We start from the raw sequence: 21,413 nt of genomic DNA on the forward strand, positions 1-21,413 counted from the left end.
AAATAGTTTTTCTGCTAAAACAATAGGTTCTAAACTTGTCTGGCCTTGATTTAGATTCAGCTGAATGAGGTCCAGAACACTCAAGTTCATTAAGACTCTTCTAGGCTCCTTTTATCCATCTGAAAATTGATTTCTTTTTAAATGGTTTAGGAAGATGCCTCAGGGCTTCACAGCTTATATTAAAAAAATGAAATCTCTTCCTGTCTTGGAGCAGCACAAATAGTCAATACTGAATTGACAAATGATCCTTTAAGTATAACCATTGAATCCATTATCTTCAGGCCCCTGTGTGAGACACTTCATCAAAAATATCATCATCTTGATGATATATTGCAGAAGAAAGAAATGGTGAAAATCAGATGTGACCCCCCCCCCCCCCCCACACACACACACACACTATCACAACCACCACCGACGTTTAAGGAGAGCAATACAATTATCGGTGAAAGCTATTATCAACTAGAATATTGGGAAAGATGGTATCGCTTCTAGTTCTTACATTTATTTTAATTTAATTTAACATATATCAAATTGGGGAAAGCACATTGTTTTTTCTGTTGTGGGCATCAATTGCAAGGTTAATAAAGCTTTAAAATATGTATTACTGTGTTTCATCTATTGTAAGACGCCATTGAGCATAAAATGCACCCTAATTGTAGTACCACTACCATGACCAAAAATCCATAAGATACACCTGTGATTCTAAAATGCACCCTATTTTTAGAGGTTCTCAACCTGTAGGTCTCCAGGTGTTTTCGCCTACAACTCGCAGAAATCCCAACCAGTTTACCAGCTGTTAGGACTTCTGGGAGTTGAAGGCCAAAACATCTGGGGACTCACAGGCTGAGAACCATTGATATAGGGGGAAATGTACATCTTAGAATTGAAGAAATACAGTAATGTTTTAAAGAAGGTGGTAGTCTTTCAACATCCTCTCATTTAAAAAACAGGCCTAAGTGACCAGAGCAGTGGTTCCCCTCCTTTGGTCCACCAGGTGTTTGGACTTTATCTCCCACAATTCCTCACAGCTGGTAAGATGGCTGGGATTTCTAGAAGTTGAAGTCCAAGTCGCCTGGAAGACCACAGGTTGGGAACCTCTGAACTAGATGCTACTTCTGGTACTTTCATTATTATTGTCTTTCATGAGAAATTCCTCAGTATCCCATGGAAAAATTAATGTGTTTTCTTTTTAAAATAGTCAGATGAGTATATTTGCATGAAAAAATAATGTGTGTCTGTTTTCTTCCTTCACTGTTATTTTTTCATATTTCATCATTTTGGTACATTAGAACTCCGGTTAACCGACCCACTGCATTATCCAAGGGGGCGCCCCTCCCCCTCCCTTTCCTCTTCAGCGAAAGGAGCCCTCGCCTCTTGGAAGGAGCCCATGAGTGCCGCTGCTCTAGCAGTGCCCATGGGCTGCTTTCCAAGGGGCGAGGGCTTGGCCCAGGGAAGTAGGCCACGAGCGCGGCAGCCTCCTCCTCTCCTCTCGCGAGAAGGAGAGGAAGAGGTGGGGCGCTTTCTCCTCCCACTTCCTCTCCTCTCGCAAGAAGGTGCTCCTTCTTGCAAGAGGAGGGAGAGGCAGGAGGAAGTGTCCCGGAAGCGGCATGCAATTGTGGCCTGCTTCCCTGGGCCGGGGCGCCTGCCAAAGGGAGAAGTTTCCTCCCTTTCGCCAGCGCTTGGGCCTTTAGAGAAGCACGAAGCGTGTTGCTAGGCAGCGGAACGCCTCGCGCTTCCCTGGGTCCAAGCGCCAGCCCTAGGGAGGAAACTTCTCCTTTCAGCCGGCACTTGGCCCTTTAGAGAAGCATGAAGCCTGTCACCAGGCAGTGGCATGCCTCACGCTTCCCTGGGTCCAAGTGCCTGCTGGAGGGAGAAGTTTCCTCCCTCCGCTAGGCGCCTGGGCCTACAGATCGGGATTAAACCGGGTATCCGAGTTTAAATCGGATAACCAGGATTCTACTGTATTCTTGAACTGATAACCTGAGTAAATCTGTTTTTGTTGGTTTTTTTGTATCGATTTTATAAAATTGAAGATAAACCTCTTCAATTAAAAATATACAAAAATACACAAAATAAATGTTGGAAATGTAAGAAACAAGAAGGGACTTATTTTCATGGTTGGTTGGACATGCCTGGAAACAACGAAATTTTGGAAGATGATACATCAAGAAACACACAAAAAAAATGCAAAAAACATTTCCTATGAGGCCAGAACTCTATCTCCTAGGTTTAACAGAAAGTATAACAAACTTTAACCAGAATGGTGACATAATTTTTTCATACATAGCTATGACCGCAAGAATAACCTTTGCTAGACTGTGGAAAGTAGAAGAAATCCCAACAAAAGATCTCTGGCTAGAAAAAATAAATGAAATGTATGATATGGATAAATTAACTTATTTAATGAAAGTAAACAGGGGCAAACCAATAAGAAAAACAGATTGGAAATTTTTTGAAGAGTACAAAAAGAAGGCAAAGGATTAGAAAACAAAAGAAAGGAGTACCCGAGAATAGAAAGTCACAAAGAAACCAAAAAACAAGAAACAAATGATACAACAAAGGATGACACCGCAAAGAGTAGAAGAAAACGGAAGACCACAAAGATTTATTCCTAACCTACCCGACTTTCCCTCAGTTTTCCCTTTCCTTCTCCCCTCTCTTTTCTCTCTCTCTCTCTCTTTTCCTTTTCCCTGTCGTCCCCCAAGTTCCCTTCTTCTATATTTTATTCATGTATACCTGAAAAAAATTAATTAAAAATTATTATTATTATTATTTTAAAAAGATAAAACTCAGCAGTGTTTAAGGCTAAAGACTTCGTAAAACTCCACTTCTTATCATTCCATAATCCTGAGTCATGGCAATTAAAATGGTGTCAAACTGCATTAATTCTACAGTGTAGATGCACCCCACCCAGCAGAGTCATGCTGGAGTCATGCTGGAGGATCTAGAGAAGAGGTCTCTTAAGAATCTAAAGGTCCTTCAGTGCAATTCTGTGGTCAACCACCACCAGAAATTGACCATAGAGTTACCCTGGAGGACCTAGAGGAGTTATTTTGGGTTTTAAAAGGGGGGATTGTTTGCATTTTGCCTACTTTCACAGGGATCCTGTGAAAATGGCAAGCCTTGAACCAGGTTGTCTGTTCCATAGACCTGGTAACAGTGTCTATAATATATAATAGCTGTTTCCCTCTTGGAATAGGTTCTGTTGAGACATGGTTGTCTTATTGAGGTGACCAGTGCTAAGAATCATGGCCAATACAGGCATCATTAGGAAAGAGGGGAAGGAACTTGTCAGATTTGTATGGGTGATTGCCAAGCAACTGCCCAATTAATTTCTCTCAACTTAGTTCTCACAATCTTTCTTCTAGCTGCTTACCCTTGAGCCCAGATGCCTATTAAAAAGGCTACTGCAGTGGCCCCAAGGCAGTGCTAATGAGGAGAACTACCACATACCTTTACCACACACAGATCTAAACTCAGTGCCAGGTGTGAAGGATTTTGTACATTTTTAGAAAAAGGAGTGACGTTCTCTAGATCTTGCTTCTGGCTCCTGTTATGCTCTACAGCAAATCTTGGTAGCTTTCTCTGCACTTTGTTTTATGAATGATGACAATGAAGTTTCAGATAGAAGTAACATTGGAAGAAAAATAAAGCAAAATCTGATGTGATATTTGTCATTTTCTCTAAGACTCATATTTTAAGTCACTATAATATGATATGAACAACTCTTGGGAAAACATTTTGTTTTAGAGGTATCTCAGATGTTGACAAATTCTTAAGAAACCAATCATCTTGTTTTCAGAAAATTTATCTTATTTATTTTATTATTGTTTCTTTATTCACTTTTTTTTTTCAAAGATACCTATCCCAATAAAAATCTTTGGATTCTTTTTTAAATCTGCAAACAGCCCATTTGCCTCTTGGGTTGCATTTTCAGTTCGTACAGCTGCTTTCTGCCTTGGGCCACAGTGAGTCTGACAAAAATTATCAGTTTCATCATGCCACTACTTGGAAGTTCAGAAGCAAATATTAAACCAATTCAGACATGTGTGAGAGACTGACCTTCTGGGATGGGAAGAGGAGGAGGTGAAGGGAAGGATGGTAAGGCAGCAAGAAGACTCAACCCTCATTTTGAAATACTTTGTCCTGTTACTGAAGAGGCTTGGTGCAAGAGTGCTAAGCAGAAAATGGCCCAGGAAGGAAGAAATAAATGACCTAATTCATGTCACTGGCATACTTAAAATGCTGGATCATTAGAACGTTGTTATTCTGTTAACCCATTTAAGTTCAGTTATGTGACTTATTCTCCGCAAAGTCCAACTTTAGCATATCACTATGCTTCCACTTTAACTTCCATGGACTTTCTGATGAAATCCTAGGATTTTTAGTTTGAGATACTAGGAATTATCAGCCATAGAGCTCTAGTTCCTCCCAAATTGCAAAGCCCAAATTTCCATAGGATGTTACCATGGCAGTTAAAGTGTAATCACTGCAAACAATGTAGGTGTAAATGGGGCCATGGTTTGGAGATAAAACAGCATGTTCAGTCTATTTGATAGTACAGTAGAGTCTCACTTATCCAACATAAACGGGCCGGCAGAATGTTGGATAAGCAAATATGTTGGATAATAAGTAGAGATTAAGAAAAAGCCTATTAAACATCAAAATAGGTTATGATTTTACAAATTAAGCACCAAAACATCATGTTATACAACAAATTTCTGTGTTCTCAAATAATATACTGTGTCCAGATTGTTTCATCAAGTGCTCTGCTATGGCTGATTTCTCTGGTTGAGTTAGTCTGCAGTGCATTTCATGCAGACTAACTCAACCAGAGAAATCAGCCATAGCTGATAGAATTTGTCCAAATCCATGATCCATATGATCTTACTTAGTAGGCAAGTTGTAGTTATTTTCTAGTTATTTCAGCTTTTATAACTTCAGTTTTTAACTTAGTACAGAATCAATTTACTAAAACTAAGACTCTTGTCCCCCAGTTTCCTGAAAATCAGAAGGTATTTTCGTGGAAGTGGAGACAAATAGTTTAAAGTACAGATTATTCTGGGACTTAACTCAGGCTGAGTTGCATCTTTCTATGCTCTATTTATTGTTCACATAATATTGACTTAATACTGAAGATATATACAACACCATAATGGATGCTGAATGGTATTTATGGACAAAAAGTTTAAACGGGACTACAAATGTTGCCTACATTCATTTTCTGAGTGAGAAGAATTGGTTCTATCAAATGAACAAGCATCAGAGGTAAAAACTAGGAAACACGGGGTGTATATCTTATCTTCAAACATATTGCTGTTGTTTATTGTTGAAAAATATACTGAAATTCAAGTTTTTCTCTTAATTGTAAGTCTGTGATTACTTGACTGTGGGCATGGTAAGGATGCATCTATCCCCTCTTTATGGGAAAGAAGGTCTAGCTAAGCATAATGGGAAGATGACCCCAGAGAACATACTGTATATAAACCAGGTTCAGAGATAGGATAGGTTTACTGTTCAGGAAGGTTGTTATCTGAACCTTTCTCAGAGTTTCTCCCCCATCAGAAGTTTAGAGACCATTCGAACTTCAGCCCTGACCAGTTGCCTGAACTGATTTTTCTCCATATTTATTAAAGTAATTATTGTGGAAGCTCAAGACCACAAGAAGAGCAGTTAGGGTTGTTGTTGCTGTTTTAGGGGGAAAGTGGAGTCCAACTTCAAATCCCTGCTGAGTTATGATGTTTGCTGGATTAAGCCAGTTCCTGTTATACATAGGAAATAAGAGCTCAGTGGAGTAAACCAATAAAATACTTTCTATCTGTGGTTCCTTTTCCCCTTTATTCAAATGGTGGGCCCAGTTCAGACCTGAGATGGCAAGAAATCTTGAATCCTTTCCCTTGCACTCTATAAATTGGCAGTGGGAAGATTTGAGTGCAATTTCCATTGATATGAAAATAATTTCAAGCCACCTTTTTGCACTCATTAATCTTTTTGGTAATCCATATATAAATACTAGGAGCCCAATCCAGATTGGGATCCAGCAGGGGGCAAAATACCAGTATCCCAACTCCCAATGGTAAAATCCATATTCATGTCCTGTTTTTACTTCTGAGAAACCATACTCAATTGTGTAAAATATTTCCTGTTTCTCCATGGAATGTGGGGTGCAAAAGAAGAGGCTGTGTATCATAAATAAAATAATATTTTAATATTGTTCTCTTCTGATTTAGAACAGCTTGTTTCTTGATTCCTTTATATAAGCAAGAAGAGGCATGGGAGGGGGGAATACAACCTCAAGAATGGAAACTTAAAGTATCCCAAATGTAAGACTAAAAGACAAATGATTACCAGATTCTGCACACTTGGATTATTTTGGCTCAGAGCCAAAGACCACAAAATTCCTAGCCCTGAAGGTTTATGTTTCAAGATGTTTTAAGGAGAAAAAAATAAACCCTGCATGGGTAAAAGTGCTTCCATAGGGTGCACTTTCTTCATTCAGCCCTAGAGAATGGTTTAAGGAGCTGTTGAAAGGGGGATAAATTTCACATGCCTCTCTTTTCAGCATAACTGTCTAAGTAGACAGATCCTACAATTTTTCCATTCCATTGCAAATCTTTTCCAAATTCGCACCAAGAATTCATCATGTTTCATTTTAATATGTGTTCCCTGTTAAGTTTTCTCAGCACTGAACTTAACTAAATGCTGGAATCATTTAAGTTTGCTCTGATCAGTATGACTCCTAGTGACTCACAATGCTGATTCTAGATTGATGTTGGTGATGACTTCTCTTTCATTTTCAGAATTGGGAGGCTTTTTGATGGCACGGAGCCCATTGTTTTGGACAGCCTGAAGCAGCATTATTTCATCGACAGGGATGGCCAAATGTTCAGATATATCTTGAATTTTCTACGAACATCAAAACTCCTCATACCAGATGATTTCAAGGTGAAATGTTATTCATCATTTTCATGATATTTGAAAATATTTAGTGAGGGGATAGCTGGAATGATCACAACTACCAAATGAAGGAAGATGGCAGTGATTAGATTTTTTTAAAATGACTATTTGAAACTGGCAGAATTTTTCATATTTGTCCTTAACACTGTTAAAAGAGAATTTTAGAGACACAATTCATGCTTACCTTCTGAATGTATTAATAACTAAGAGTGGAAATATATCTGGAAACGGGTCCTACTGAATTTGATCAGTTTTACTTTTGAGTAATCCTTCATTAGATTGCAGGATTAATGTTTTCAACTCCAAATGTTTTTGATCGTTTGGTGCTTTTCAGTAGTTTTTGTTTTGACAGGCTGTCAATTTTGCCTGTCACAAACATCAATTATATTTGCATATAATTTATTGCTTGCTATAAGTTCCATATCACTTTTCAGGTTCTCAGATTGTAATAACATTCCATTCAAAGTTGTGAATTTTGATATGTAATTAATTGTTTTTCAAACTGCCTTTTGGATCAAAGTCAAAGACTACAAAAATATTGGCCCTGAAACTGTTAAAGTTTCAGTTTCAGCTATCAAATATCAAAACCAAATGTCAGTGGGTGTCAAACAGAAAATTATTTGAGCATATGGAAATATTTGAGCAACATTAAATATTAAATTTCTGTTGGAAATTTAGAGGGAACTAAGAGAATCAAAATAATTTTAGTCTTAACAGAGATTAAATTTTAGGATCATTCTTGAGCTTTGTATTTGGCATGTTCAGAAGATACAGAATAAAACAAAAGACTGAGTGTATATTGTCCTTTGACTTACTACCCACTGAAACTCCCAGTGACCATGCTGTGCTTTGTGGAGAGCAGTTAGGATCCCAGAAACACCCAAGTGCATCTCAGCACCATTCATTTCATATATGATATAGGGACATAGACACTTCTGTTACTCTACTTGCTCCCCACAAAGCACAGAATGGCTTCAGGTGCTATTCAGTAAGTCAAGGAGGGCTTTGGTGTTGCAGAGAGTGAGAGGAAATAATGTCCCTACAGTGCCCCCCTAAAAGACATATGAATGCATAAAGTAAACATACACATGTGTATGTCACTAAAGCCTTTATGACAAAGCCTACTTGAGAGATGTAATCATGAATGTCATTGGACTCGATTCAGATACCAATCCATACTGGATTCAAACAGGGCTATGTTCTTGTTTGTATCTTATTCAAAATGTACATTAATTCTTTAGTTTAAATGTTTCCTGAATTTTTAAAATACCATTATTATTATTATTATTATTAATATTATTATTATTATTTATATCCCGCTTTATCTCCCCAAAAAGGGGGGGGGGGCTTAAAACGGCTTGACATAAAAGCATTGGTAAATATAGCCTCAACTTCCTAAACTGGTGTGTAGATCTAGATCTGTCTTACTTGATGCAGATTTTACAGTGTTTCTGGGTTTGTGTGTGTTGGTTTGAGATATGTGTAATTTTGTTACATCTGAAGTTTCAGTTTTTACTTGGGAATTGAACCAACATTGGTGGCAGATCAATGGACGCCCCGTTGAGCAGTTAGAAATATTTGGGAAGATTTTTTCAGGTTTTTCAAGAGCCCAAGTATCATAAGCTACAGCAATTGCAAAAGAAGTTGTTAAATCACTTGCCTCTTTTTTATGTTAATGGTGATCAACATTTATTATCAGCTATCCAATTCTTGAATGTTAAAATGTTAGCATATATGCTTTATGGAGCAAAATTTTGTGTGTTTAGCAATTTCGTAGCATTTGAATACATTCAAATTAAATGTTTGAGAAGTATTATTAAAGCTGTGTGTCCAATGTACTGCTTTTATTTATGCACAAAGGATTGGCCCTCTCACTCTTACTAACACATTTCAATTAAAGTGGAAAAGATAGGTCCCTTCTACACTGTCATATAAAATCCAGATTACCTGTTTTGAACTGGATTATCTGGCAGTGTAGGCTCATATAATTCAGTTCAAAGCAGAAAATGTGGATTATTTGATTTGATAATCTGGATTATATGGCAGTGTAGAAGGGGCCATAATCAATGAAAGGGTGTTTAATGTGGTATTCTTATAAAATTCCATTCTTGTTACCGGTTATACTAAGGTCAGTAAAAATATATCCAAAACACCTGGAGGGCCAAAGTTTGCCCATACCTGCCCTAGAAGGATCCAATTCACCACGAACTATCCTAGGTCTGTCAGCCTGTTATCTACCAACTACCCTAGCCCTGGCTTTGGTGAGGGGAAGGAGTACTATAATAATAATAATAATAATAATATTAATAATAATAATAATAATAATACTTTATTTATACCCCGCCACCATCTCCCCAATGGGGACTCGGGGCGGCTTACATGGGGCCATGCCCAGGACAATACAATATAACCATATCATAATGCAATTAAATAATACAATACATAAAATAAACAGTACAACATAAGATCAAGACAGCAGTATAACAAGGGCGGGCCGCATGAACACTACAATTAAAAAACTAGATTAAAAATTAAAAACTCTGGGTGAGAAAGGGATCAGAATAAAAACCTCGAGGGACAGGGACGTCAGATAGTGAACCAGTCTAGAGGATAAATATTGGGGGGAGTAGCTTTCCTGATTACATTCCAGCTTTCCTGATTGAGCAATTTAGGAATCAAGAATCCACTTTACTCTTGATAATTTAATGGGATTTTTTCTAATCTACGTTTTCCTTTTACATTGCTGCTTATTTTTGGCTATGTGTGTTTGCTTTTTCCCCTTTCAATACAATATACTGCTCTCTCCACCCCATCACAAAACACCTAGGGGTTAATTTTGACCTAATAGCAGAGGTGGTTGATTTTTGCCTCCCCAATAGTAATGCTGGACTCTTGTCAACCCTAGCTGGCATAGCCAGTAGTATGGAACCATGTGAATTGCAATCTCTTTGGAGGGGCAAAATTGTCTTGGAGTTAATAAAGGTAAAGATTTTCCCCTGACATTAAGTCTAGTCGTGTCCTACTCTGGGGGTTGGTGCTCATCTTCATTTCTAAGCTGAAGAGCCGGCGTTGTCCATAGACACCTCCAAGGTCATGTGGCTGGCATGACTGCATGGAGTGCCGTTACCTTCCTGCCGGAGTGGTACCTATTGACCTACTTACATTTACATGTTTTCGAACTGCAAGGTTGGCAGAAGCTTGGGCTAACACTGGGAGCTCACCCCAGTCCCTGGTTTTAAATAGCCAAACTTTCAGTCAGCAAGTTCAGCAGCTCAGTGGTTTAACCCGCTGTGCCACTTTGGAATTTGTTTTGATCAAAATGGCTGAGTGACTCAGGATTTCACATTATTGCACATTATTGACTCCTTATTTGTAATATTCTTTAGAAAACAGAAGAGAAGAAAACAGACTATTGTGACACATGAGACACCCTCCATTAGTTATTAGGTCAACATTCCTTAAATTGTAGCCAATTTGGAGTTATTTATTACGCTTATTTCAACTTAACAGTCGGTCAGACACAAAGAGAACCTTAACAGAGCCTGTCAGGCGCAAAGATGTTAATGTTATCAATAATGGTTTGAAGAACCTACATGGGTAAGAACATTGGGATATATTTGGTATTGGCATAGAGGTGTCTCTATGACAATGGATCTCCATCATCATAGCTATGTCCACCAAAGCAATCCATTAAAACAAGCTTGCCAATCAAATGATTTCTGAGGCACTGGAGGATGATGTGGTCAGCAAAGAAGCTCTCAACACTATCTTGGCAATGGAGAGAAGGGTGGATTTTTTTTTCACCGACGGCTATGCACTACAGAAATCCTTCTGTTGGTGGGGCTAACTGGTGCCAAAGGTAGGCTTAGGGGGCATTTTTAGTTGTTGCACTGGTGCACCAATTGTAAATGACCATTCCAGCATTTAAGATACCATAATTCTGGCTTATGATGTTGTAAATACCAAATAGGATGCCAGCCATTATTTTTGTCATATTATTTTCCCTTTTAAGCATCTAGCTCCTGTGCTTATGACTTCTTTCTCTGGCAACAACATTGAGCACCATCAGAATTAATCTTTTCATATCCCCTATTAATCCACACCTTAATATGATGTGCCTACCAGATGGGATTTGTTTGCATTCAGGTGGGATGGGGAAGGAACCATGAAAAAAGGTGAAGAATTTCAAGAGATTGTGTAATTGTTTTATCCCTGTTGCTTAAGGGCCATATTTTCAAAAGGTTTTTTTTTTAATATGAGCACTCTTAAAAACCCAGCCCCGGGTTATTTGAAACATCTGGCCCTACTTATCTACTCAGTAGGAAAATCAAAATGTGTGTGACTGATGAAATGTGCTTCAGTTCAAGCCACAGAGCTAAACTGCAGTCTTTATAAAACCTTGTAGTACCAACTTGCCCTTCGCAAGCATTCTTAGGGAACACTACTCTGAATGGCACTTAGTGTCTAAAAATAGCCTTATTAACACATATGTCTGCTTGAGATTCCGCATCTGTTTCTCCAGTGCCCCTAATGGTTTTCTTTCCTGGAGGTAGGTCAGTCATTTAAAAATGTTTTAATGTTAGCCTTATAATGCACAATTTAGGCTTATTTTCAGTGCAGGTAAAATAGGAAAGAAATCAAACCTGTGATTTATGGTACGTCATTTCCATTTTGATATATAACAATATTGAAGCTACCTAGTTCTCTACTATGAGTCAGAATCTTTATGGAGGATGTTGTTCCTGACACATTTTCATCTTTGAAAAGGTCTATAGAGCAAGATGCTTCCACTTTGTGGACCTTATATTTCACAAAAGTACTTTGGGAGCACTTGTGAATTTTCTCCCCTTTAGGCCATTTTTAACTGGATCTCTCTCTGTGTTTGGCCAATTCTGAACCTAAATGCTTTGCTTAATGAAAACCATAAATAACCCTGTGGAAAAATATTTGTTAATTGAAGACTTTGGTGTACCACTCTTTACTTCCCAGAAAAGTTATATTTCCATTGTATCACTACATACCAAAGAAATAGTGATAGCTTTATCTAGACTCCAAACGGCCTTAGATTGGCTCAATAAGAATTAGAATGCTACGATCAACCCATTCTTGAGGCATAAGGCAGATTACAAATATTACAGAAGAAAATCATTGTTGAATAAATACATAATATGATTAAGCTACTGAAAAGTTAAAAGTCCATCTATTTTTTTTAAAAAAAAGGATAAATAATTTCTGGTAGCCAATTTGCCCCTCTTTTTATATATAATAGCCATGAAGAACAAGCACTCAAGGCAGCCACTTTCTCACCACTTTAGCTTGGGAGACCTACTTATCATCTTCTTAGATAAAGTGATAAGTTAATATGCTTAGAAATACAAATCAGTTAACCTCATCCAAACACAACTTTCAGGGTCCATTTAATTTAAACTAAGGAAGACTTTCTCCCACAAGTTTTAGGCTGGAGATGGTGTTTCATTATTAGGCATGTCCCCTTATGAAATCACGGAATCATAGTAGATCATAAATCCCAGTAATTTATAATTCATCCTGGCAAGTGGAATATACAAATTTGGTCTGCTAACCACCCAAGAGCACAATTGTATCATTTTGACTTGGTTTATTAAGGGGAGACTATACTCAGAGCACACAAAAAAGCAGATACCCTTTACAGTATATAATACCCTTTACAGTATATAATGCATCTACTTAGAACATTCACACTCCTTCGTTCAGTTGGATCCTTTTCTGTTTTCCAAGAATTCTCGTGTATTGTTGACAGATTACAACTACAAATTCTTTTAGTTCATCTATAACTGTAGAATTAGCTAGGTATTTCTTCACTTCTTCTCTACCTATTCTGAATGGCAGTCCCATTGTCATTTGTTCAATTTTTAACAATTGGAGTAGTCTTTCTTTTTTGGGAGTAGACTGGGACAAAAATCTCTGTCCCCCATTAGCATTTCATCATCATCTGATTACATATATTTGACTTCCCCTTAACACTGTGTAACAAATCTCAGGGATAATCTCCTTCCACCATGTTAGCCAGTTCATCTGTGCTGGTTAAGATCAAATCCAAAACATTGTTGCCTTCTGGAATTCTGTAAGGCAAGTAAATAATTTTTGCCAGAGTTTGACTTCTAACAAAGTTTCACTTCTAACAAAGATCAAGATAGTGGAAGTCTCCTGTTACTACTTTTTCACTCATTTTTGAATGTTTAGCCATCATTCCAAACTAGAATATTACTGGATAACTGTAGTGCATGCCTACAATATGATATCTGTTTTCTTTTTTCCTTTTAAGTTTTACCCTAAGGATCTCTACTTGTTTTCTGTGAATTTCCTCACAGGTATACACATCCTTGACATATAATGCTACTCTTTCTGCTTTCCTGTCTGGCTTTGGAATGGGTTGTATCCTTTCATTACTGCATAACAATAATGAGATTCATCCTACCAGATTTCAGTGATGCCTGTGAAATTTTCCCTCCTGTATTTATGTATCTTATTTATTATCCATGCTCTATGCATTCGCTCTACTGATTTCTTATTCTGTTTTCTATCCACTCTTGAGTACTTCCTTTTTAACAATTCTTGGTGTGCCCCCTCCCCTCTGATAATTTATTTTAAAGCTACCCCGATCAGGTTCATGATCAAATATATTCTTCCCAATTGCTGTGAGTTGTAATCCATCTCTTCCACACACACACACACACACACACACACGCACATAAACACAAACTTTACAACTGCAAATGAAATTTATAAGCAAACCATTTAAACTATCCCTATCTTATTCCAGTAAAGTCTAGCAAAAGATGCCTAATTGAACTCTTCCATCAATCATATTTGGATGTTCATTTCCTAATGTTTTACCTAAAGTATAGCAGATAATACCACTGATCTCAGGAAGATTTACTTTTGAAGAGAAGTGCATATGATTACACTTAAAATGTCATGTTGAGTTATGCCAACACATTTGCTGAAATGAATTGTTTATGGTCCTTGTATCCATGAAACTGTTTTATCAATGGGAATATAGGTTCATGACATGTTTTATGTTTAACAAATTAATGCTGGCTATTAGCAATCAGTGCATTTTTATTTAGATGCTTTCAAACACTAATATTTACAAGCAACCATAAATATTAGTATATAATAGTTTTATCCTACTGGCCTAAATTACATGGTATAGAATTTAATCTGCATTGTATATTAACTTACTGTTTAATTCTCTGTACTCAATCCAACATCTGGGAGGGGAGCTGGTTGGAAGTTGTGCAAATGCATGATGTACAGGGTAGAACTGATCATAAGTATATTTCTCCCTAAACCAGATTAGGAATTATGTAGTATTCCAGTTATTAGCAAATATTAAGTCTCAGAAACCTTAGCATGAGGAATACTGGAAGTTGCAATTCAATATCTGGGGGGTTGCATGATTCTCAACTTTATTCTAAACTCTTGTTAATTGGAATAGGTAAACAGTCTGTTGCCTAGTGTTGAAAAAAAGGTAAGGAACCTAATTAATCCCAGTGCTTCTGGACTGTAATTTCATTTTACGTGAGAACTGTCCACCAAAATAAAGATTTTACTTCTTTTTAACTGTAAACCTCATGGCAACTATGTTTTAGTCTTTGTTGTATTGAAATCTATATCTCTTTCAGGACTATAGTTTGCTATATGAAGAAGCAAAGTATTTTCAGCTTCAGCCCATGCTGGGCGAAATGGAAAGGTGGAAACAGGATCGGGAGACAGGCCGGTTTTCCAAATCCTGTGAATGTCTGGTTGTGCGAGTTGCTCCAGATCTCGGGGAGAGGATTACTTTGAGTGGTGACAAGTCCTTGATAGAAGAGGTTTTCCCAGAAATCGGTGATGTGATGTGCAATTCGGTGAATGCAGGTTGGAATCATGATTCAACACATGTAATCAGATTTCCTTTAAATGGATATTGTCATCTTAATTCAGTTCAGGTAAGTAATCATCAGTGTGTTTCTGAGCATGCTAGTCATGTGTCATTTTTTAAAAAATTATGGAACAAGAGTTATTGAAATATGAATGGTATTATATATCTTATTAATTTAATAAGATGCTGATTGATTAGTCTTGCTGCCAACAAGACATCTGAAAACTCAACATCAATATCAAGACATTATGTGCATGTGTATATTGTTTCCCCCATCTGATTGACACCATTAGGATTCCCAGTTATTTTCTTACAGACGTGCTTACATGTTCTCTTACTAATTATCAGTTTTTCATTAATAACTATAAGAAAAATATTGTACCCTGAAGTGCCTCTGTGGAGAACAAATTATGTTCCTGTATGTTACATTAGCTCTAATTACACATATTGTACCTGTTCAATACACAACAGAACAGGAAAATACTTCTGATGGTAGGCATAGCATTTATGGAAGACTAGTCATGTTGGCTGTAAAGTGAAATAAAATAAAATCTACAAATAAGAGATATCTTCCTTGGCCAACCAAATTGTACAAACTATTTCATGCAGGCTATCAATGCTCCATTGGCTTCCTTGTTAGGCAAAGCTTGTTAAAAATCACACAAGAGAAGAAACAAAAAGTGACGGTGTTGAAATCACAGGCCTATATTTAGTACCACATGTTATTTCTCTTGTGGTTTAGTTGATCTGAAGGGATGTCAGGGCAGTCATAGGCCAATCACCTATTAGCCATGGGGACTGAGACAAAGAATAGTAAAAGCTAAACTCCAGTAGTAACAGTAAAGTAATTCATTTGGAGATCCAGAGAACACTGACTTTTTCAAGAAGCATCTGTATTGTTATGTCTGGAAAACCTTTAAGTGCTATATAGATAAAACTTGCCAATTGTTGTCCCAATTAAAAAAATAACCTTTGTGGGAAGTAAAGTCCTCAACTCTTTGAGATTTCCACCACAAGGAAAGATCTTAGGTAGTCATCTTTATAGCATCTAATTTTCTCCAGAAAGGATAGTCATTCTGGATCCAAAAAGGAGTTACTTTACTGCTAATGGAATGTAAATGTTATACACATGTCAATTGATATCCTACGCTGCAGTTATAGATCAGTATTGCTAGGCGTTGTAACTGCTCTGTATTTATCATTATGACACTAATGCCACAACCATAAATTCCCCTCAACATCTTTGTTAAACTCCAGGGAACTAGTCACATCATTCTGAAGGATGCCACTCAACTATGCTAAAAGCCCCCCACATCTGAGCTTAAGGTGTGTTTCAGGGGTTGCCTTTTTAGGTCACAGCTAGCTACATTTATATAGCTAAAATATGATCCAGGATCTTGGTCATCATTCTTATTCTGCAACAAGCCAAGGCTGGATGTGATTTCACTATTAATTGAACCAAAATCTTAGTCATGGAAATCTACTTGTGATTATTTGGGGAGTGGGAGTCACCTTTTCATATATTTCTGGGGGGAAAAGATAACAAGCTAGAAAGCAAGTGAAAATAAACACAGGTTAAAGAGCAAATATTGCTTAACATGAAATGAAGAATTTAATCGCTGTTATATGCTGTTACTGAAATGTGAAAATATTTGGTTGAAAATGAGGTTAAATAATTATCATCCAATGCCACTTATCTTGTGTTGTCATCAAGGATTATCCAAGCAAAAGAATTATGGCTGTACAATGCTAGGCTTAATGTGTTGCACAGACACATTTCAGAGATACATTTTAATAATGTTGAAACTGAGATAAGTAGATGAGTAGTTGATTATAATTTCTCTTGTTCTTCTTACACAATCTCTCCTTTGTCCTGTTTTGTAGGTACTTGAGAGGTTGCAACAAAGAGGGTTTGAAATTGTTGGCTCGTGTGGTGGAGGGGTGGACTCTTCCCAGTTCAGTGAATATGTACTTAGGCGAGAACTCAGACGGACATCTCGTTCATCCTCTGTCATTCGAATAAAGCAAGAGCCTCTGGACTAAGGACAATTTTTTTCTTATGCAACAGCAACAAAAAAGAGGGACTTCTTTCATGTGCATATGGGACACCAAAAGAGCCCTGGAACGAAAAGCTGAATAAAGACACATTTATATCAAATATAGAGACCACACCTGTATTCATATGGGGGCATTTGGAAAAGTAATAATAACCTCAAGGTGTAAAATATGTATATGTGAATTGTTAGAAATGCAAAAAGAAAAAAATGCTAACAGTGGTAGATGAGGTTGGTGCTGTGATGGCCATTAAGTGTCCTAGGCCTTCGCTAGGCCTGATATAACAATACAGAAGCCATTGCCATTAGAGGGAGGCCCACAATTCTTTTTTATTTCCCATTGCCAAATGGCAACATGACTTTCAGTGCATACACCCTGAATAATGTTTGCAGACATATGTCTTAGAAGTGACTGGGCACAACTCCAGAAAATATCCATCCATTACATAAAGGTCATGGACAGCAGTTTTTAATGTAGCTTGTATGGAAGGCATGCACTTCTGTCCACCTGACAGATGTGAAGATTTGCCTTCTTTTTTATCATTTTTTTATTTTACAAAGGAGCCAGAATTTTGTTACTACTTAGTTAGATGTGATTTGGTTTGAGTCTGGTGTTCTCAAATGTTTTCCCCCAAAGAACACGGTAGGTAATATATGAAGTACAATAAATTCTGTTAAAAATCCAGTCTTCAGCCAAGACTCGCCCAAAAATGTTAAATAAATTTTTAAAAGTCAAGGTTAACATTAGCTTTTACCTTGTTTATTATGCATTTGATATGTTTATTGGATGTATGTGGCGTTGAATTCTGTGTGCAAAGAAAAAAATATGAAGGCATGAGGGAGCTAAGGAAAGGTTATTACTATATTTTTAGTACCTAGTGAGAAATTGATCTGATGCTCTTTTTGGTGCCCCTTTCTCTCCTTCACTGATTCTGTTTGGAAAAAGTGATCATTCTGAAAAAAGATCTTGCTGCCAGCCATGACCATTTCTTTGGTAAAGCAGTTAAATGCAATTCTGTGCAATTATCTTTAACTATTTTTAATGCTACTCAATATAATTTCATTAGTGTCCATAAAATTAGTCCCTTGAAATTTACACTCAATTTTTCTTTTCCTTCCCTTAGTGAAATACTATACCTCTATATTTTATAAAATAACTCAGATTCGGAGAACCTTTCACTCTCTGTACATTTTGGACTTCACATTCAGAGGGGCAAGCATTCCCGAGCCCTGGCCTAAGTTATTGTTATTTTAGGAGGAACACATGTCCTTCAGACATGGAGTAATAGTATTCGATTGGAATCCTACTAATTCTGTATCCAAAGGGAAATCTTAAATTTACAGCACAATTCTGACAAAGAGATAACTAGCTGTAAGGCGGTTAGGATTAAGTAGAAATCCCTACCAAAAGCAGAAATATTCTTCCTTAGAGTTCTCTCCTGCCAGCTGCTTTCAGAAATCTGCTAGGAAAGCACTCTAAGATCTGACTGAGATCTTATGATGGAAGTGCCAAAATGGTTGGGCCAAGTTATATTAGATCCAAACCTCCTTCAGGCCTAGAGAAACCCACAGTTGAATATTGTGTGCCTTCAAGTCATTTATGACTTATGGTGATCCTAAGGCAGTGGCTCTCAACCTGGGGTCCCCAGATGATTTTGGTCTACAACTCCCAGAAATCCCAGCCAGTTTACCAGGAAGTTGAAGGCCAAAAACATCTGGGGATTCCAGGTTGAGAACCATTGCCCTAAAGCGAATCCATCACAGGATTTTCTGAAGGTGTCTAATTCACTCATAGTCACCCAGTGGGTTTCCATGGCCAAGTGTGGAATTGAACCCTGGTCTCCAGAGTCAAAGTTCTATGTCCAAACCACTACTTCATAACCCACATTACTACCAGGCTATTATGCCAGAATGAGGTAAGACCTTAGTAATTTCCAAGATCTCTAGTGTATAGTTGTCATATGGCATTCAAAATAGGTCCAACAGATCCTTGGCCATGTTGGCCCTCAATTATGCTGTTAATCTCCAAAAAGATTGCCATTTTTAAGATAAAGGTCTGCTCACTGCCTTATAAAAGACATACATGTTTGATCAATGCTAGTGATAGATTTGAATAACTGCTGGTATTCAGGTAAAAATGCTCGATAAAATTGTAATTCTTTTAATCTAGGGATGTACTGAAAAGATAGAGTAAATTTATGGTTTCAAATTTGTAAATGAAAACAGTATTCTATAGTATTGCTGAATTTGGGGCATTGTTAAATAACTGGGATTCTAATACAAACAAGTAGTTTTGATTTTCAAAATGTAAGTGCATTTTTTTTTATTTTGTTTTGCACTAAGGTGAAATGGAAGGAGTGCGAATTCTGGAAACGCTGCATTTTTAAAAAATCTTAAACAATAGGGAAAAAAATCTGCAAATATGTAAAAATATACTGTTAAAATACCATATCTGTACTTAACACTGATCATTATATTCACAAGACTTACATTTTCAAAAATTGGCACAGACTCTGAGTTTGAACGGGTGCCATAAAAAACTATCCCATGCTTTAAATAGGAGCTTACAGATTAATACATGGTTCTGAACTCTGCCTGGGATATTTAATAAAAGGACTCCAGTCACAGGTATTGCTGCAAAGATCTTCTTCCATTTTATAAATGCTGCAGGTTAGTGTAATTGTGGTTTTTGTATTGCATTTAATAAGATCTGGAGCCCTTTCTAAGTAATTTCACCGCCTTGCTCCTTTCTAAATCTTTGGATAGTCAGAAAAACGCTTCATTGAATGTCATTTTATGAATGGAATCACAAATTATGGAGGTCAAAAATGTTAATGACATAGTACTCTAAGTCATAGTCAGGAAATCTGGGGTAGTGGATTGGATAAAACAGATGCAAGGCTAGGGAAAACATAGACTTTTAGGCGTGACTGATTAGCCCTATACAAAGAAAGCAGAATCTTTTAATGATCTGTTAAATGTCATTTATTAAATCAGATTGATAGATACGAGCAATAAATATATTGAATAAGAATAAAACAGAGATGACAACTCTCTTTTTACAGGTTAATTATATTGTAATGCACTGTAGTTGTAATTTAGCTACTTTAAAAAATATATATATCTGCATTTTATGCCATCAGTGGGTGCTGTATTTTGCTGTAATGCATGGAAAAATGGAAAGGAACAGCCACTGCCAAACACGGTGTTCTCTGTCAACATGATTAAGTGGTAGCAAAGGGACTGCTGGGAACATATACTGGAAATGCCATGCAACATGACCTTCCTCAATGTAAAAAAATGTGGCTTGAGGTGGAAATGAAACTAGCTTCCACAGGCATATTGAGGCATTGTTGCTTATATCGGTTATCAATGCATTTTTACCAATACAAATACCTCTTTCTAGTTTCTCGGTGTGTGCTCTAATTATTTCCTTAAGAAACAGCATCAGACCACACTTTATCCTAACAACTCTGAAGCCGGATAATTTCTTATTTGATGACTATTGACAACTATGGTGCCCATGTTCTACATCAAAGTTACTACAGTGGGAGTGAAAACACAATAGCAAGAAAACAAGCTCAATTTTGACCCAATCTTGCCAGCAGGTTGGGATAATAGCATCTGATTGAAAAAAGTTTGGGGGAACTGGCAAATCAAGGTTTAGAAAGAAACAGCAATTGTGCTGGCGACATGAGAAGCACCTAACCTTGGGATAATGTGTTTTAATTATGTGCAAGTACATTGGTCCACATTGGGATGTTGGTTAACAAGATCGGTAATGGTCCAAAAGAAGTTGTTTTGTTTTACCCAGTTTGGGCTTTTCTTTTGTGTTGTGCATGGTGTCAAGAGAGGGAGTCTATGGGAATGAGACTGTAACAATGGATAGCAGCTCACGCGACACCTTTTCAAGACAACTTTTTGCTGCTTTTTCATTGCCACAGTCCGTCTCCAAACTTGCAAGCTGACACTGAATACTTAGAAACACATTTTCCTAAAAGTACACCTGTGTATGTAATTTCAATTTCAATATGTGTGTATAGGTTTAGTGACTTACTTGCCAAAAAGATAAAATGCATAAAATACAAAACTGAGGAATGAAGCAAGGGAGAGCGAAGCCTACAACTGCAATGATTTTGAACACCGTTCATTTTTTTAATTGTTTAGAAACCAAAACCTATTGCTTTATTTTGTCATTCCTATTCTGGAGAATTTTAAATTATGAATTATTTCTATTGGACAACTAGTATTTCAGTGCAGGCATTCTTGGTGCCTGCGGTTTATTTACAGTGGAAATGAATCCAAGAAACCTTCAAGTCCCTCAGGGCAGTTGAATTTCTCAGACTTCAATGTGAGTGGTTTATTATTTCTTGAGGGACTGGAGGGATCACCAGAACTAAGATCAATACTTTGCATTAAGGTTTTCTGTTATCTTTGGCTGTTTTTTCACTGATCTGGTTACTGGGGCCTCGGAAAAATAAACTGGAGATGTTGAA

The 21,413-nt window shown here is 37.2% G+C and overlaps 1 protein-coding gene across 5 annotated transcripts in view; it reads left to right on the top strand.

Moving 5' to 3' along the window:
- Nucleotides 1-20,325, top strand: part of kctd1 (potassium channel tetramerization domain containing 1) — a 109,028-nt gene extending 88,703 nt beyond the window's left edge. For all 5 annotated transcript variants that reach the window (XM_062980430.1, XM_062980432.1, XM_062980431.1 and 2 more), the window contains exons 3-5: nucleotides 6,801-6,945; nucleotides 14,625-14,930; nucleotides 16,748-20,325. In XM_062980430.1, the coding sequence (XP_062836500.1) occupies nucleotides 6,801-6,945; nucleotides 14,625-14,930; nucleotides 16,748-16,906 (610 nt within the window). In that variant the 3' untranslated portion in view covers nucleotides 16,907-20,325. The remainder of the gene's footprint in view (nucleotides 1-6,800; nucleotides 6,946-14,624; nucleotides 14,931-16,747) is intronic.
- The last annotated feature ends 1,088 nt before the right edge of the window (nucleotides 20,326-21,413 follow it).

The sequence above is a fragment of the Anolis carolinensis genome, chromosome 4 (genome assembly GCF_035594765.1).
Source record: "Anolis carolinensis isolate JA03-04 chromosome 4, rAnoCar3.1.pri, whole genome shotgun sequence".
NCBI lineage: Eukaryota > Metazoa > Chordata > Lepidosauria > Squamata > Dactyloidae > Anolis > Anolis carolinensis.